This window comes from Canis lupus, chromosome X (genome assembly GCF_011100685.1).
Source record: "Canis lupus familiaris isolate Mischka breed German Shepherd chromosome X, alternate assembly UU_Cfam_GSD_1.0, whole genome shotgun sequence".
NCBI lineage: Eukaryota > Metazoa > Chordata > Mammalia > Carnivora > Canidae > Canis > Canis lupus.
The window spans coordinates 42,276,652-42,295,674 of NC_049260.1; the positions used below are offsets into that span (position 1 = coordinate 42,276,652).

Genomic DNA, 19,023 nt, shown 5'->3' on the forward strand with positions numbered 1-19,023 from the left:
CGCCTGCGTGGCTCAGCGGTTGAGCGTCTGCTTTTGGCTCAGGGCGTGATCCTGGGAGTCCCGGGATCGAGTACCACCCCGCATGGAGCCTGCTTCTCCCTCTGCCTCTCTCATGAATAGGTAAATAAAATCTTAAAGAAAGCGGGGCAAGAGAGGGTACAGCTGATGTCAGGGCAGGTATGTGGAGAAGCGAGGAAGGAGATGAGAGGGATGAACAAGACCAGGGAGAGGTGAAAAGGTAGGGGCAAAACGCATGGCTTACACTCAGGATGTTATTGGGAAACGAGGAAGGGCAGGGAAGGCTTTTGTCAGTGTCCAACCCCCCCCCCCCACTGGTGACCCTAAAGGTCTTTTTTTCCCTGTGAGAGAGGGCTTTATTTTCCTCCCCTGGAATGGAGGGGGTCAGTTTTCTCTGTCCAGACAAGCCATCTTTGACTGGGGACAGGTCTCAAACATCTTCAGTGTCTATAGTATCTCCAACGGTGCCCTTCTGCACATCCTGGGAGCTACGTAAGAGCTGGAATGGGGGAAATCAAGTTTTTCTTTGTGGTCTCGCTTAACTGAACCCATAAAAGAGCTTTAGGACAGTACCACAAGGCTAAGGCTTCCCAAGGGCAGAGGAGAGATCCAGCCCACCTCCCTCATGGCTCAGCACACAGTAGATGCTCCATAATTGCCTCACCCCATCTACAAATGGCCAGTTGCTTCTGGTTCTATTACATCTATCAAATAGTGGGTTTCCTTGCTTAATTTACAAATGGCCAGTCACTTCTGATTCTATAACATTTATTAAATAGTGGGTTTCCACACATGGCTTTTTAAATAATCCAGGCAGGGGGAGAAGGAAGAGGAGGACACAGTTGGAGCTCCCTTCCCACCAATACATAAGTATTTACATTTCAGCAACTGGATAATCCAGGCTCAGAAGGAGGCAGCAAGAATCCGAAAAAGATGGAGAGGGGGAGCCCCAGGAGAACAAACGACAAGACTTATTTCCCCCACCCCATCCCCCAAAAAACCCATCTACCCCATCCTAGCGGACTCTGGTGGTGTCCATCTCCCATTCCTTCCCAAATCATGGAAGTAGGGTTCTCCTCACCAGAATAAGAGCACTTGGGATAACAGAGTAGGGTCCCCTCACCAAAAAATAAAAATAAAAAATAATAAAAATAATTAAAAAATAATTAAAAAAAATCCTGGGAAAACAATAGGGCATTACCTCTCCCAGAATAAGCAACCCTGGGCTGAGGTAGGCAAGCAGCTTGACTGAATATAGGACCCTGGGCTAGGGGGAATGGGTCCCTTTGCTAAAGTAAGAGCTGCTGGGGCATTGGAAGGAAAGCACCCTTGCCCAAGTGAGAGCATTTGAACTAAGTGTATGTGGTGGTAGCAGGAGGTGCCAGTGTAGGGGTTACAACTCATCAGAATAGGAGTCCTGGGGCTCAGAATGGAAGGAACTTCAACCAAATAAACACCCTTAGCAAAATGAGAAACAAGGAAGCCCCGCCCCCTCCAGAATGAGACCATAAATTCTGGGAGGAAGGCTCCTTAGCAGGATTGGGATGGGGAGTGGGCAGACTTGGCTTATGTCTCCTGACCCCTGATCCCCAATCTTTGACCCTAGTAACACTGGAGTTTTAATGACCTGTATAACCAGGTCAACAGATGTCCATCTATCCCTGTGGCATGCCATGGGACGGCTATTCCAACTAGTGGGGGGCCTGGCTAGGACTAGGGCAGCAGGGACCAGGCCAAAGGGGTGGGACCCCCCTTGGGGGTATTGAGGGGTGCATCCTCAGCTGGGGTCTGCATCCAGGGGTCCAGCAGTATCTCCTCCAGTGAGGGTCGGGCAGAGGGTTTGGGGGCCAGGCACCGGCGGATTAGGGCACAGCAGTCTGCAGATCAGAAGCATAGGAGATTAGCAGTCAGTTGGGGGCACTAGACCCTGGGAAGAGTGGCATTTACTGAGCTAGGACTGGTGAAGGCCTCACCTGGGGAGACATGGGCAGGGAAGTGGAGCTCAGCCTCCAGAATCTCCTGGTCCCTCTCAAACGGAATGTCCCCACACACCATGTCATAGAGGAGGATACCCAGTGACCAGACAGTAGCTGGTAGTGCATGGTACTGATGACGAGAGATCCACTCTGGAGGGCTGTACACCCTTGTCCCTGCACACAAGACAGAGATTAGACCACTCCTTGCTAATGCCCTTCTCCCACCCCACCCTCCCCCAGGAAGCATGATCCCCTTGCCAGAATTAAGAGAACTCACTATCTAAGCAGGGTCCCCTCACCAGAATAGGAGTTCTTTAACTATAACAACGGAGTCCCCTCAACAGAAAAAAAAAAAAAAAGCCCTTACAAGTAACAAAGGATCCCTTTACCAGACAGAAAAGGAACATTCTGGATAATAACACAACCCCTTCACCAGGTTTGGGCACTGTCAGAAGATGGACAAGGCTTGAGAGTCCCCAGTATTAAAACTCATAAAACACAAGAAATTTATAAAGGTGCAATATAGATCAAGGAGCACAGGCCACCCCAGCACTAGATGTGAAAGATCCAGAGACCATAAAGATAAAAGGTAACCCCCCACACACACTTGAGATTTAGGGAAGACTTACCATCAAAATCAGTATAGGGTTCATCATGAAGCAGGGCACCGGAACCAAAATCAATCAGTTTGGCACAGCCCCGGCGGAGGTCCATCAGGATGTTCTCATCCTTGATATCACGATGGACAACTCCACGAGCATGGCAGTGGCGAACAGCTGCCACTACCTGAGCAAACAGGCAGCGGCTTCGGCCTTCACCTAATGGGCCCTGCTCTGTGATGTAGTCAAAGAGATCCTGGGCAGGCAAGGGCCGTTCGAGGACTAGCATAAAGCCTTCTGGTGTCTCAAACCAGTCAAGCAGGCGGATCACGCCAGGGTGCCCACCACCTGCACCCACCTTCCATAGCAAAGCCACTTCCAGGGGGCATGTAACTGAATCTGACTGTGGGGGGAAGGGGGAAGAAAGAGAACACACACAAAAAAAAAAAAAAAAAAAAAAAAAAGAAAAGAGAACACAGACATCAGGCCAGCAACTCTGAGGCTGACTTCTTGCCTGAACTTACATCAAAGCCCATCATGCTCCTGTGTGGCCTTCAGCAACCCACTTCCCTTACCTGAGCCTCTCAGTTTCTTCGTCTGAAGGGCTCAAACATAGCCCCTGGAAAGGTGCTTTGAGCCAAAGCCTATACCTATCTGGCATATTATAGATAGGAGCTCAGTAAATGTTTGAGTAAATGAAAGTAGTTCTTTTAAAAAGGCCTTCTTGGGGCACCGGGGTGGCTCCCTGTTGAGCATCCAGCTCTTGGTTTCAGCTCAGGTGGTAATCTCATGGGTCCTGGGATCAAGCCCCACATCGGGCTCTGTGCTCAGCTCCACAGGAGTCTGCTTGAGATGTTCTCTCCCTCTGCCTCTGCCCCTCCCCCCACTCTCGCATGCATGTGCTCTCTCTGAAATGAATAAATCTGTTTTTGGTTAATAAAAGGCCTTCTGCTGAAGACGCAACTGATGAACACTATTATGTAATAATGTATCTTTTGTTCACTGGCATCTTAGAAGAGGTTAGAACAGTGCTTTACATATAGCTCAATAAGTGTTGAAAGCACTTTATAGCAGGGTCTGGCACAGAGTTAGCAAGCAGTAAATACTATTGTATAATGGTTTGTGTTTTGTCACTGACTATAACACTGGGTGGTAACAGGGTCGGGCTTCATACATATTATTAAATAGGTAAAAGCAATGAATAGAAAAGGACTTGGCACAAAATGAGCTCTCAATAAATGTAATATTTTGCCAAATGCCTAAAATTGTGCCTGGCACATAGTAGGTGCTCAATATACATTTCTTAAATATCTGAAAGTGATTAATTGCAAAGGAACAAAGAACTCAATAATACTATCATGTGTTTTGTCACTGTCACTAAACTAGAAAACTGTCACTGTCATCTAGAACTGTGTTGAATGCAAGCACTTAGTGGGGGACATGGAACACAGTAACCTTTGATGATAAAGCAAAACTGGAGACACACAGTCAGTGCTCAAAAAAGGCAGAAATGCTAGGCCACAAAAGCCACCCCATGCTAGAAGCCCGGTGCGGGCCCACGGACAAGCCAGAATCAGCTTTCCTGACTGAGGTGGGGCCCTCTCCCGGCCAGTCCTCTGACATGCACAGCCGCAGACAGGTTTTCTCACGGTGATGAAAATTCTGCTACTGCGCAGGCGAACCTTCTCCCTTCGGGTCCCACAGCCTGCGCAGGCGCATTCTCCCCCAGAGTCCGCCAGGGGGCGCTCCTGCCCCTACAACTTGCCCAGACCCGCCCTGTTGTCCGTTAGCGTTCTAACGGCCGAAGAGAAGCAGCCACCGTCACCATGGCAACCAGTGACCTCTGCCCCTCTTCCCCCACCAGCATGCCCTGCGGGCAGCCCCTGAAGCAGTGTTTGGAGGGAGGAGGAGAAAGGAGGGTTGGAGGGGGAGAATCCAAGGGCCCTAGGGGAGCTGGGGTGAGTCAGAACTGTATGGAGGTGTGGATGTCACTACAGGGGAGTAAACACAGGCTGGTAGGAGTGTTCTCCTCACCGTTACAGGGCCCACGGAATCATACAAGCCCTAGAAAGGCAAGTGGTGGTGGGGGGGGGGTGAGTCCATCTTCAGAGATGGCGTCGCCAGGTCAGGGACTCCAAAGACACTCACCAAGGGGGACCAGCCCAACACACGATTCCGGGGGATCACTTTGATGGCCACCTGGAGAAAAGGGCTGAGGTGAAGGGGCCAGCAGATGACCCCCAGGCCCCTCCCAGTCTTGACCCTCACCCTAGGCTTTCTGGTCCCAACCTCGCCACACCGCAACCCAAAATGAGCTGAAGCTTCTTCCCTGGCCTCCAAGTCCCCAGAACCAAGTTCACCTCTCCCATCATCCTTGGCCCTGGGTTCTCCCTTTTCAGGATTCAGAACCCCTCACTCCAGGTCCTGAGTTCTGAATTTCCTAATACCCGAAGCCCTTGATCTTCCCATCCAGCTCCAAGACCCCCCCAACTCTGTACCGGGGTCCTGGTTCTCAGGACTCCACGCTGGACACCTGCCCTTGAAATCCGCCAAATCTCAGCTCTGGGCCTCCACCTTCCCACACAGATACACATCCCCTGGATCCCAGGGTCTAGAGTCCTTACGACCCTCACTCCTCAGTCTCACTTCCTGGACTTTTAGAATCCCTGCCCTGAACCCCCCCCCCCATATACCCACCTGGATCGCCACACAAACAAGCGCGCGCACGTGCGCGTGCTCAGCCACCCCCACCAACCCGGATCCCGGTCCTCATGACCCTACCACGCACACATTGTCGGCTCATCCCCTGGTCAATCAGCATCCCAGCCCAAGACTCCCGCCCCCGCCTCACACACGCACACACAAGGACGCACACACACACAACACCCCTGACCCTCCCAAGACTCTCGTGGTTGATACCTGGAGTCGATCTGTGACGCGATGTCCTGCGAAGACGGTACCAAAGCCCCCCTTACCAAGGAGGGGGCCGAGTCGGTACTCAGCCTCGAACGCTTCGCGATTCTTGCCTCCTACGCAGGCGGAGGCGAGGAAGTCAGGGTGGCTGCATGCAGAGCCTGGCCGCGACCCTCTCCCCCCTCCCCCCCCGCCGCCGCCCTCAACCAATTCAGCCTGCCTGGCCTAGTCGCGGTAGGGGAGCCTTGCTCACCTGGCGGCGGCGTGGGGGTCACGGGGGCCACGGGGAGCCCTTGCAGAGGCTTAGTCAACATGGAGGTGGTGCTGCGCAGATTGAGCCCGCTGAGCCCGCAGGGCGTGGACGCCCGGGGTAGCGAGGCTGGGGAGCCAGGACTTGGGGGCGCCAGGGTGGAAGGCAAAGAAGCTGATGGCCCAAAAGCGCCCGCAAACAGCGCAACGTTAAGATTCGACGCGCGCGCCAGCCCCAACGCTACTGAGCCGGGGCACGCGCCTCCCGAGAGAGTCGCCCCGGGCGACAGCCCCGCCCACTTGGCTTTGATCAATCCGGACGCGGCACCTGCTGTACCGCAGCCAATCGGAGCCAGTCCTTATTTGCATACCACCCTCAACGTTTCAAGTACCCCCCTTATGCAAATACGTGCCCGGATCTTCCACGGGGGCCGGGCCCGCATGCAAATGTGGGGGGCGCACCCGAAGAGGAAACTGGTTCTGGGAATCCCTTTCCAGCAACCGCATTTGTTTTGGTTGTTGTGCGGGGTTGTTTTTATATATGTGTGTGTATGTGTATATATAGATATAAACTTAAAAAAATATCTGCACCGCCTCCTTTCCTAAGAAGTTGGTTTGCAGCCGCTGCTTCGAGATTAGCGCGGAATTATCTCCGGGCTTCTAAGAATCCGGGCCTGTAGCCACTCAAGACCCTGTCTCCAAAAAGGAGACCAGCAGCCTTGCCCCAAAACTGAAGCCAGGGATCCTGGAAGAACCTGTCCAGCTTTCAGGGAGGGGTAGCCCCCCTACCACCGCGGGAGACGCTGGCCAAAGACAACATTCCTACGCCCTGAGGCGGAGGCTTGTGGGGTGTTTTGGGGCCCTTAACCTGGGCAGACCTAGCCACATCTAGCCAGGAGCCTAATCCCCCAGCACGTCCAGAACCTGGAATGGCAGAGGGAAGTGGACCTTAGGTGGGGGTGGGATGCTAGCAAGTCAGAGTGATAGTAGCTTGGGGGTATGCTTCCAAATGACAAGAGATAGGGACAGAACGAGCTCAGGCAGGTGGTAAAATACCCTTAGTCACAAATTTGGGGAAAAACAGTTGAGCCTCACCCCGCAGGAAGATAGAGATGCACTCAAGACTCGCACAAAAGTACCATGTGATATACATGAAACCTACAGACACATTCATGTAAACTTGTCCTAGATACACATGCAGCAGACATGTACTGTCACAAAGACTGATGTCCACTGTTGGGCAGCCATGCTGCCACTTATGTCCCAGAATGTCACCCAGAGAAACACTGTTACAGACAGGCACTCCAGAGATACACACGGACCTATGTTGCCATCTGATGACACAGAAATGTCTTGTCAGGCACACCACCAGAACTTGTCACGAAGATACTGGCACCATCAGACATGCACTGTCACAGGAAGACTTGTACTGTCCCAGAAATGAGAGACCTTGAGTCTGTCACAGGAGGACACACACAGATGCTCCAGAGACACACAAGTACTGCTCCAGAGGCAGACATAAGTAATTATGCGACAGAGCCACATAGATAGGCATTGTCACAAAAACAGACATGGATAGACCCAGACACACACATACACCAGCAAACATGCAGTGTTGTCACTGAAACTGTCCAGAAATAGCTACCCAGAATCTGTCACAGGAATACAAACGGACATTCACCCTATCAGAAAGAAACCACAGACGCGCTGTCACAGAACCACGCAGACATGCACTTGTCTTAGAAACATAAACTGTCAGCGATAGAGTCCCACACTCAGTCACCATCTGACACACCTGGAAACAAGCCCTTGTCACACAACGTGACACTGTGAGGTGCATGTGAAGACTTAGACTCACCAAAGTCAAACAGACACACAGACACCACCCAGAAAGCAAATACACACATATACTCTCCCTTATTCATCCAATATTTATTAGGGGTCTACTGTAAGCCTGCCAGGCCCTGGCAGGGGTGCAGATATTAGAGATACACAGATTAAGTTAGGCATCACAGCCCTTGCCCAGGAAGTGAATCACAGAGTTATTGGGGAAGGAGTAAAGACATATTCGTGGATAGAGATGGGAATATGGATGGGGTCACACAGGGCTTCTCAAAAGGTGACACTACCCATCTTGAAGGACAAGGTTGGGGGCTCAGGATATGGAAAGGGCAAATTCCAGGCAGGGGCCAATGAAACTGGAGAGAGCAGCAAGAAGAGGTAGGCAGGGGCCAGATGGTGTAAAAAACTTCAACATTAGGTAAATAAATACTATCTGCTAACATTTGGGCTCTCAGAACATGCCAGGCACCATGCCATCAGACATTTTATGTTGACCACATGCTTCTCTCTCAATGCTCACAACCAGAGAGAGCGTGAGGTAGTAGACATTAATCACTCCTGTTGTACACACGGTGGGACCCTTGAACCTCAGCCTGTGATTTGGCCAAGGTCACATAGCTAGAAAAAAACAAGGTGGGTTCCAAACCAACTCTCCAACATCTGGATGATTGACTAGTGGATTCCACAGATACCCCACAAGATGGCCACTCAGCCACCATGCCTTTACTGGCAGAGCTGGACATGCATCCTTAAATAGGGGCCTCATTAGTGAGGCACAGCAATATACACTCTTGACAAAACCTGGGGGCCAGCCATCCTTCTCTGCCTTGGTTGTACGCCAAGGAAAGGCAGGGGCATGGATGTCAGAGGACTGGGAACATGAACAAGAAAGGGTTTAACCATTCCTTACACCAGAGAGGCCCCTCCAGTCAATTCCACTACACTTACGTTGATATGAAGCATCCGTTGTGCCTTTCCAAAGCATTTCTACATCAAATATCACAAGGAAAAAGCAAACACACATAGGGAAGGAGGCAGGCAGTAAAGGTGGAACTTCGGTCCCAGCCCTCAAGCTCCTAGTCCTCTGCTCCCATCACAACCCAGGATACAGGGTGGGCAGGCTACATGTGACAGAACGGAGGCAGGGGCAGCAAGCAAAGATGGAGCTTTCTTGGTAATAACAGGTCCAGAAGTTGGTTTAGTAAGCAGTGAATCAAATATGAACAAACTCTGGGCCCACAGACAGAGCTTACTGGAGAGCATGCAGCCCTCAGAGGTCAAGCCAAGGCCTAGGCCATCACCACCTCTGCCCAGAGGCCCACCCACCTTGTGCCCCACATAGAACAGAGGCGCTCAGGGGAAACTAACATTTGGTTTTATTGTGCCAAGGACGTTACAGATGGTGGATCTTGTCAACACCTGCAGGGCACGGGTGTCCCATCTGCTGAGGCTGTGCCCACTCCCCACGCTCAAATCCTGGGCGGTAGCAGCCATGATCCTCAAAGGTGCCCCCCACCCCAAGATCCGAAGAGACCCAGTGGTAGTAGTGGTAGTGGTGATAGTGATGGTGGTGGTGGCAGTGGTAGTGGTGTAGAAGCAGTAGGAATGCAGCAAGGTCAAGAGTCTCATTGTCGAAAGCCCACAAGACACCTGCCCCCTGCCCCCACCCCGGCTTGCACTCTAGACCCTGCCTACCTCCACAGAGCTGGAGGCAAGAGACAGTAACCACATCTTTGTGCCCCCTCTGTCCCCATGGCCTGTCTGCTCCCAAACCAGAGATGCCGCCTTCACAGAGCCACTGCTATTGTCTACATCATTTTGGATTGGTTGATTTTATAAGATAAAAGTACATTTTAATAAAGAAAAAAATTCAACATTGAAGGCTCAGACATTCTTGGGGTACTGGGAAGGGGAATTCCCACTTCTTCCTCCCACCTCCCCAGCATCATTGTGGAGGCGGGGTGACAAGTTTTTCTGATCTTGGAAGGAATGGGGGGCAGGGAGACTTTCCTCTGTCTGAATGTCTCTCCTCAGGGGCTGCCTGGCTGCCAGTTGGTTTGTTTCTGTGTGCCTCTCGCCTACCTTCGGCACCCTTGCCCAAGTCCCCTGTGGAATGCAGGGATGGTGCTGTGCAGGGGGCAAGAGGGCACGTCAGCTGGCGAAGAGACAGGTGATGGTGGTGATGGCAGCGATGAGAAGGGGTGCAGGGGTGGGCCAGCCAGAGGGAAGTGGGGAGGAGGGAAAGGAGGGGAGAGAGGGAAGAAGGCAGGAGGGAAGAAAGCCAAAGAAGGTGGGGCGGCACCGGAGGGCAGGAGTGGTGGGGGTTGGGAGATGGTCTCCAGTCTCTGGGTCTCCATCAACTCTTGTCTGGGGGTGGATCTCTGTGCACTTTGTTTTTCTTCATACTGTCTAGGTATTCCTGTTGGGACACTGCCAGCACCGATGCTAGGATCTCATCATCATCCCAGTCATTCAGACCTGCTGGGCAAGAGGAAGGAGTAAAGGATGATGGAGCACTCCCAGCCCACCTTCTCCTTACCCTTTGCTGATTCCTGGCTCGAGCAATCCCATCCAGGTCCCTCTATGCTTCTTTCTCTACAAGAAGGCTCCCCCAGGCCTTTGAAATCCCACACAGGTTCCCTCTGGACACATCCTTTGGGCCTGAAAATTCCCGTCTTCCTGGGGAGATGGCCAGAGGCTCCAAAAGCCCCCTCTCAGGATGTGCTGCTTCTTCCCTCTCTCCCCAGCTCCCAGCTGGACCCTGGCCCCTAGATAGAGGAGGCTTACCAAAGGCAGAGGGGGACATCTGCTGAATGAGAGCCCGGCACTCCAGAGCAGGGTACAGGGACACGAGGGGGGAAGTAGCTCGGTCGGCCCCTGCCGAGAACTGGCTGCTTGTACCTGGGGCAGAGGGACAGTCAGAGGTGGAGCCCACAACCTAGGCATCAGTTCCTAACCCCAGCTTCCCCAGTCACCAAGTCACTGACCTGGTGCACAGGGTGAAGGAGGTTTGGCAAGAGCTAAGACAGTGCCTGGGGAAGGGGGCTTGATGCCCAGCTCGGCGTGCAGCTCAGGATGCTCGGGTGAAGAGGCTGAACTCCGCTGCCGCGGGGACCGGCTGGTCCACTCCTCCAGGCCACTGGAGGCTGCTGCTGTGGCAGAACTGCATGTGGCGCTGGCTTTCCGGGGCTGCAGGGGGGGGGGGGGAGGAGGAGAAGAAGGAGGAGGAGGAGGACGACGACAAGGATGATGATGATGATGATGATGACGACGACGACGACGACGACGACGATGACGACGACGAGGAGGAGAAAGAGGAGGAGGAGGAGGAAAGGACCAACGCAAGTCATGAGCTGCCTCTGCCCCATCCCTGAGGGTTGGCTCCCTCCTGGAATCCTGGCTGTGATGACCACCATCATTCCTGGTCACACAGCAGACCACAGGACAAAGGTAAGCTTCTTAATCCCACCACCCTCACATCCTTACAGGCAATCTGGCAGGAAACCCGTACCCCCACCTTCAAAATACATTCAAACTCCATCCCCTTTCCTCATTCCTCCCTAGCCAGCACCACCATCCACCATCCATCACCACTGGGACTAGAGATAAGACTCCACACCTCGCTGGTTCCCTGCTTCTTGCCCTAAACCCTAGGCTTCATGCTGCCCTAGCTATCAGGAGGATCCTGTCCCTCCTCTGCTCACAACCCTCCCAAAGGCTTCTGCCTCACTCACAGTAAAGGCCAAAGTCCTCACCACAGCTCACAAGCCCCTTCTCAATCTGGCCCCACCACCTCTCTGACTTCACTTACTACAACATTCTGCTCAACCACCCTGGCCTCCAGGCCACTCCCAAATCACCCCGGGTATGCATTCCACCTCAGGGTTTTGCTCTAGCTGGCCTTCTGCTTTGCCTGGCGCATGCACTTAGCTAACTGCCTCACCTTTTGCAAGCTTTTGCTCACATCTCACTGGCTCTGAGGCCTGCCCACCCTGACCATACTACTTCATATTGTGGAACTCTCAGCTCCCCTCAGCCCTACTCATTCTCTTTGCCCTGCTCTACATGTTTCATCTGTCCCACCTCTCAACTAATCTATTCATTATATTTAGTGTTTATTTTGTTCTACTCTGTGAATATGTAAGCATCACAAGCACAGAGATCTGGGCCTGCCTGGCTCACCAATGTACCACCCATATACTAAGAACAGTGCCTGGCATAGACCTGCAATAAATATTTGTCGTAGAAATTACTTGACTCTTGCCAACACCTACAATCACTCTAAACTCCTTGTGATTCCTCAAATGCCTGCCTGCTTTGCCCCATCCCTGCCCTAAAAATCCAACCTTGCTGTGTGAAGACTGACCAGGGCGCCCATGTCCACTGGTCCCCCAGCCAGGGTCAAGAGCCTCACTGATGTATCTGTCTCCCTCAGTAGACACGGGATCACGGAGAGTGGAGCAGGCCTGACCGGATTTTACATCTTCAGCCTAGAGCCTGACATAGAAGGACATTCAACAAGAGCTTGTCCCTCTAGAACTATCCATCAATCCCCACATGTCACCACCAGTGGCTGGCCTCCCTCACTCCTTAAGACCTTGTTCGGCAAAGGTGTTGAGAGTTCTAAGGCACGATGCCAAGACTAAGGCCGAGATGTGGTACAGACCAGGCTGAGAGCTTCCTTCTCTCCCAGATGTCAAAACTGCTTAATTTCTTCTGCCTGTTTGGGGGCAGAGCATGTGAAGTAAGGGGTTCTTGGCCAGGCCAATAACAGAGCCCAGGACCCACCTGGCTGGGGCCGCGAACCTGGCGGGCCTGTTTCTCCTGATCCCGCAGCCACTGCAGGTAGGATTCTCGAGCCACCTGCTCCTCAATGGCCTCATTTGTGGCCTCCCAGTCTGTGGCCCGCTTTTTGTCTTCCAGCATCTGCTGTTCAATCCAGGACTCCTCTGATGTTTTTATGGCATTCTTCATCAGGGACTGTTCTGCAAACTACAAGGCAGGGAGGAACAGGGATGTGGGGTGACACTCAACTCTGGCCATGAGCCAGAACCAGTTTGGGATTATGGGCCTACAGGCCCAGAAGAGAGGAGATAGGAAGGCAGCTACTCTTACTAACCAACCCCGAGTAGGCTGCCTAATTTATCAAGAAATGGCGGAAGGCAGGTTTGGGTAGAGGGACTTGTCATTCTAAACTTCTATACTTAGAAGTCCTGCTCCCAACCCCAAGATACCTTGAGTGAAGTACTCTGCCTGGGGCAGCCAAGTGCTGGGATTTAAAGATGCCTCACCCAGCAATGACTCAGTTTCGTAATGCTGAGACTGTCTTCACCTGTGTCCAGATGGGACCAGAAGAAAAGATCACCTGAGAAGTTAGCTGTGTGTCCACAGGGTGAAAGGAGTATTTGGACATTTAAGGGGACAGGGAACGGTATCATCACGGGAAGAAGGGGTGTGAGGAATTGTGGGACACTGTAGGAGAGTGCTTTTTGTCAGGCTATGAGATACAAGAGCATTAAAAAAAAATGAAGTAATAAAAAAATACCAGAGCATATTCAAGGCATTAAGTATTGCTCAGTGAAACTCTTAACATTATTTTAATGCAAATATACACACTACACACCCATGTGCGTGTGCACTAAGTTATGATGTAAAATGTAATTTTTTACCTATGCATAGCAGTCCAAAAAGTATGTAAAACTCTAAGTTAAAACAAGCCAATTTAAAAACACACAATTTCCTCAAAGAAGATATTCAGGTGGCAAATAAGCACATGAAAAGATGCTCAACATCCTTTGTCACTAGGGAATTGCAAATTAAAACCATGAAGTCTGGGATGCTTAGGTGGCTCTGTGGTTGAGCGTCTACCTCCGGCTCAGGGCATGATCCCAGAGTTCCGGGATCGAGTCTCACATCAGATTCCCTTGTGAGGAGCCTGCTTCTCCCTCTTCCTATGTCTCTGCCCTCTCTCTGTGTGTCTCATGAGTAAATAAATAAAAATCTTTAAAAAAAAGTAAAACCATGAAGTCCTTTGCCAGTTGGGAGACCTCAGGTAAGAACTGTAGCTTCATAGAGATATGGATGGTTACATAAAGAAATATTTCTAGGTAAGTATATACACATGGGTTAGTATACACAGATATATCTCCTTGCTCTGTCAGCTGAAAGGTCCTAGAAGCAATGACACCCCAGTGGCAAGGAGCACACTCAGTATTCAGATCTTGGTTTCTAGTATCATTCCAATAAAAGAACCAGGGCTCCTTGGAAAAAATGACTGGTTCTAGAACTGGGGCAAGAAATATACAAGATGAACTTGGAGCACCTCATAGTGCCAGAAAGAAAGTGTTACAAAATGAAACAAAATAAACCAACAAAAACCAAAAATTAGAAAAAAAAAACCTAACAACCCACCATCACAACAATGTCAAAGAGGTGCAGGAACCAACTAAGAGACCTCCAAGAGGCAAAACTGAAACAATGTGAGCATCAAAATATAGTACTGGATTATAACCCAAAATATAAAAGTATAAAAGAAATACCTCAGTCCATAGTGACTGAAATAAATGGGAGACAAAGGACAAATTTCCCTTGCAGAAGAATTCTACATAATTTATGTAGATACTCTGCCCTCAAGAAGATGGAGCATAACCTCCACTTTTTTTAAGTGTGGGCTGTACATCATGACTTCCTTCCAAACAGGAAGGTATGGAAAAAGGAAATGGGGGCGGGGGGGAGTAATTTTACAGTGGAAAAAATCTGACAAAACTACTACTGCTGGGGATCAAGGTCAACATCAACAGTCATAAATCATGTTCCCAGTATATACCGTTGATATGATGTAATTACAATGGTACTCTACCACTATGATCTTCCTCCCTAAAACCCATAACCCCAGTGTAATCAATGAGAAAAACATCAGACAAATTTCAAAAGAGAACCATCCTACAATATACCTGACCAGTACTCCTCAATACGGTCAAGGTCATCAAAAACATGAAAGTGTGAGAAACCATCACAGACAAGGGAGCCTAAAGAGACATGATGACTTTAGTTAGTAATAATGTATCAAATGTATCAACATTCCTTCATATATTGGAACAAATGTATCACAGTCCTCCAAGATTCCTTAGTAACAGTGAAACTGCTCAGGGGGGAGAAGAATACATGGGAACTCTGTAGACTATCTTCTCCAATTTTTTTTGTAAATTTAAAATCATTATAAACAATTATGTCTACAAACAAAAACCTTAAGGCATTCATTTTTTAAAAAGGGGAAAAAAAAAAGGAGTGGAGCGCCTGGATGGCACAGTTGGTTAAGCTCCCGATTCTTGGTTTTGGCTCAGGTCACGATCTCAGGGTCAAATCAAGTGCCATGTCAGGCTGTGCGCTCAGCACAGAATCTGAAATTCTTTCTCCCTCTCCCTCTGCCCCTCCTGCTCATGCATGCTTGCTCTCTCTCAAACCAATCTTTAAAAAAAAGAAAAATGAGTGATCAGACCATGAAAAGTCATAGATCATTCTTAAATTTAAGTACATCAAGTTATGTGAAAGAAGTCACTCTGAAAAAAACTACATACTGTTAGGATTCTAATTCCATGACATTCTAGAAAAGGCAAAACTAGAGTCTGTAAACAGATCAAAGATAAAAAAACAAGGAAATTCAGAGAAAGTGTCAGAGCCAAGAGGAGCCAAAGGAGACAGGACAACTAAATGTAGTACGGTCTCCTGGATGGGTCCTGGAATAGATAAGATCATCAGGGAATGACTGAGGTCATTTAAATAAAGTATGGTCAAAAAATAAATAAATAAATAAATAAATAAAGTATGGTCTTCAGTTAAAATATCAATATTGGTTTAGAATTGTGATAAATGTTCTAGGCTGATATGTTAATCAGAGTGGGGAATATGGAAATTCTCTAATCTCAGTAATTCTGTAAATCTAAAACTATTCTAAAATTAAGAGTTTACTTAACAAAACAAAAAAACCTAAGTTGGAGGGCGTGTGTTAGGGTGTGCATTTCCTAAAATGAGGTAGGGGCACTTTCTGTTTGTAGGAAGTGAAACCTGAAGATAGCAAAATCCCCAGAAGATGACTGTTTATGAGAGAGAATGAGAATATGTCAGCATATGCTGGAAAATGTACTGCCACCTTCTGAGTGCCTACTAGGCCACAGGCCCTGTGTTAGGCACTTTCTGTATCTGCCGAGCAGCCAGCCCAGATTACAGGTATAATCTGCCCTAGGTCCCACAGCCAGTAAGCAGTAGGGCCAGGCCTGCTCATCAAGTCTCTGTGACCACAGCTATCTAGAACTGCTGAGCATTAGAGGATCCATGTGGGTGCCAAGATACCCAGACCAAGCCTGGGTTCACAGTTCCCAGATGTGCTTCAAATGCCAACCCTCAACAGGCACAGAAGATGGGTAAAGCCAGCTCAGACAGGCAAGAGGAGACCAAGGAATGAGCCCCAAGAGATCACCTTGGGTAACTCCCGAATTTTATAGAGGTGAGACCTCAAGAGCAACTCCAGGGGACAGGGCGTTTTTGTGGGCTAGGGCAGAACTAAGACCTCAAAAGAGGCTTCTGGCCTCTATGTCTAGCAGTCATCCTGGGCATGGGGACCCACTTACCCCCGGTTTGAATGATGGCAGGCCTAGCCCCACACCGATGGTGGCCTTGTTGGGATTCACCACTGAATTGTAGTGGATATTCCGATGGTAGCTGACGCGGATGGGTTCATCCTCGTTTTGATGGATCCCATGGAATGTGTTGATGGGTTCTGCAGAAAGAGAGAAGGAAGGAGCATCCACAGTGGACCGGGCAGGCTCAGATCAGGGTCAGCCAGCTGCTCATCTACCCACCACAGAAGTACCTGTGCTGTACTGGTACACCTCCACGGGCCGGTTGTACATCTCTGCCATGGCCTGCATCTCAATGTGGTTGCCATGGCAGTTGTTTTTCCGCTTCCTGTTGATGTAGGTGGTGAAGTCCTCTGTTACATAGTTGGAGAAGTAGTCAGCATTCTTCATCTGCAGAACAGATCGGAGGGTCAAGGCCTCTGCAGGGAGGAGATGCAGCTACTCTGCCCCCACCCCAAGGCCTCTGCAGGGTCTCTCACCAGATAGTCCATGCAATGCTTTCGCACAACCTCATGCATGTCCTGGTCTCCATACACCTGGTCAGCTGTGGGGACAGAAGAAAGGAGAGGCAGGGGTCAAGAGCTACCACCAGAGAAGAGTTCGGAGTCATGGAACATCCCTGGAGGTGGAGGGCTGGGGCCAGGAAAACTCCTCCTACGCTATGGCCTGGAGAGTGCTTGGCTTTGTGGGCTGGAATGGGGTCATGGGAAAAAAAAAGAGACAGGCAGGAACAGTCTTTAAGAACAAAAGAGGGCAGCACGGGTGGCTCAGCGGTTTAACGCCGCCTTCAGCCCAGGGTGTGATCCTGGATCACGTCCTACATTGGGCTCCCTGCATGGAGCCTGCTTCTCCCTCTGCCTATGTCTCTGCCTCTCTCTGTCTTTCATGAATAAGCAAATTTAAAAAATTTAAAAAGTAAAAAAAATAAAATAAAAACATTATAAAAAAAATAAGAACAAGAGAGTTCTTGTCATCAGGCCTCTCAGGCAGATGACTTTGTCCAGGGCTTGCCTGGCTACTCAGACAAGTCAACAAACATTTTAAGTCCCCTAAGTGGCCTCGAGCACCAGCAATTCCACACTCTCCCCCTCACTCTTCACATGAGGAGGCTGAGGGACAGTATGTGGCTTCACCAAGGTCACACAGCAAGTCAGTCTGACAGATTCAACTCTAGAATTCAGTTTTCCTGACCCATGGGAGCCAGCATGGCCTTCGTAGGTTAAAAAAATAAAAAAGAACAATAAAAATAACTGGGCTCCATGCCCAGTTCTGCCAGATACTAGTGAGCTAAACAACCAGAGGCAAGCAGCCCAAGTGTCCTGAGCCTCACATGCCTCACATGTAAAACAGGAATAAGCAGGATAACTCCCTGGCAGGTCTCCTGTAGGATCAAGGAGATAATGGGTGTAAGGTGACCAGCACTAGGCTTGGGACAGAGCAGTAACTCAGTAAATCAGAGTCCCCTACCCGTAGTGGGACTGGAATGTGGGGTAGTGTGAAGGTGACAAGGGGGAGTAAAATCCTGCCCCTGTATGCAAGCAGCACACCATCTAGCAAAAGAAATAAGACACAGGTGAACATAACTTAAGCTTAATTCAGGAAAGGCAGCCTATGGCCCAAATGGTCAGTCATGGGGTTTTGATCAAAGAACGAACCAGGCTCCCCCTGCCTTACTTGTGGGATCTTCACCCATGCCATTTCCTCTTTTCAGGGCATTTTTTCCACCATTCTCGGCTGCCTATTTGTCAGAAACCCATGTATACTTTATATAGTTTTCCACCCCTCCCACCCTCCAGAGCACTTCTATCACCAGATTTATTAAAGGTGTGTGCAGGCTTCCTCTGCCTGACCACTCTGACTCCCACTGAGTGCCGAGAGCAGGTCACAGCCAAGTCCACTGCAGCTCAAGGCCCAATACAGTTCGGGAAATGGGAAACAGCCTGTTGTGTGGATGGACAGGCTGGGGGAGCCAGGGAGCCTTCTCCCTGGGAAATTAAAGTGGGCTTGAAGACAAGGCACGCCTGATGTCCACTGGCTAAGACAAAGAGACAATTTCCCTGTCTCCCCGAAGGACTGCTTCTCTGATGTGAATCTCCCTGGGACACTGGGGCATGGGCAGGGTCCCACAGGGAACACCCCAGTGTTGTTCCATGACTGCCAATCTACCTTTGAATAATCGTCAGAAGAATGCCTTCACTGCCCTCCCCCCTCCCTCCCTGGAGGAATCTATGAGATAAGGAGAAAAAGGCTACTCTACTCTGAGATAGAAAATGGGGCAATGGGGCCCATGCCTATCTCACGGCCTCTCACGGAGGTGCAGAGACCGGAGGGGGAGGGGAGTTGTGAAGGCAGGAAGGGGTAGCCCCTTCACCATGTAAACAAGGATGTGGGTTCTGCGGCCACACTCTCCCCCCCCCCCCACAACAGCACTTCCAGCTAGTCACGTGCCCTGCGCAGAGGCTGGGGCCCCCTGCTACCGCCTTTCTTAGAAGCCAGGACCACAGAGCCCGCTGTGGCTGCCAGGGCTATTTATGTAGAAGGAGCTTGGGGTGCTGAGGAGGCAGTGCTGCCAGCAGCTGCAGTAAACAGGAACTGAGATGGCAGCAAAGGGGTTAAATAGGGGCTGGCCTGCCAAGCTCAAGGAGGTGGCTGAGAGGTTCCTCAGAAAGGATCAACAGGCATTTCCTGAGAGATGGTTCTACCTGAGGTGCCAGATGCCAAGAAAATGGCAGAAAGGGGAGACTAGAACAGGGAAGGGAGCTGCAGGAAGCTAACAAAGCACCCCAACCA

The 19,023-nt window shown here is 50.3% G+C and overlaps 2 protein-coding genes across 5 annotated transcripts in view; both read right to left on the bottom strand.

Moving 5' to 3' along the window:
* Window positions 1-769: 769 nt before the first annotated feature.
* On the bottom strand, window positions 770-6,023 carry PIM2 (Pim-2 proto-oncogene, serine/threonine kinase). The gene is made up of 6 exons (XM_038587388.1): window positions 5,760-6,023; window positions 5,513-5,622; window positions 4,742-4,792; window positions 2,624-2,996; window positions 1,992-2,168; window positions 770-1,895 (listed from the first exon to the last, which is right to left on the bottom strand). Exons 1-6 carry the CDS (start codon window positions 5,818-5,820, stop codon window positions 1,732-1,734), a joined length of 936 nt encoding a protein of 311 aa, XP_038443316.1. The 5' UTR covers window positions 5,821-6,023; the 3' UTR covers window positions 770-1,731.
* Window positions 6,024-7,670: 1,647 nt separating this feature from the next.
* Window positions 7,671-19,023, bottom strand: part of OTUD5 (OTU deubiquitinase 5) — a 29,774-nt gene continuing 18,421 nt past the window's right edge. For 2 of the 4 annotated variants that reach the window (XM_038587386.1, XM_038587384.1), the window contains exons 3-9: window positions 16,713-16,777; window positions 16,467-16,623; window positions 16,225-16,373; window positions 12,386-12,589; window positions 10,585-10,786; window positions 10,385-10,498; window positions 7,671-10,078 (exon numbers count right to left, since the gene is read on the bottom strand). In XM_038587386.1, the coding sequence (XP_038443314.1) occupies window positions 9,954-10,078; window positions 10,385-10,498; window positions 10,585-10,786; window positions 12,386-12,589; window positions 16,225-16,373; window positions 16,467-16,623; window positions 16,713-16,777 (1,016 nt within the window). In that variant the 3' untranslated portion in view covers window positions 7,671-9,953. The remainder of the gene's footprint in view (window positions 10,079-10,384; window positions 10,499-10,584; window positions 10,787-12,385; window positions 12,590-16,224; window positions 16,374-16,466; window positions 16,624-16,712; window positions 16,778-19,023) is intronic. The other 2 variants (XM_038587387.1, XM_038587385.1) reach the window with 2 other exon arrangements.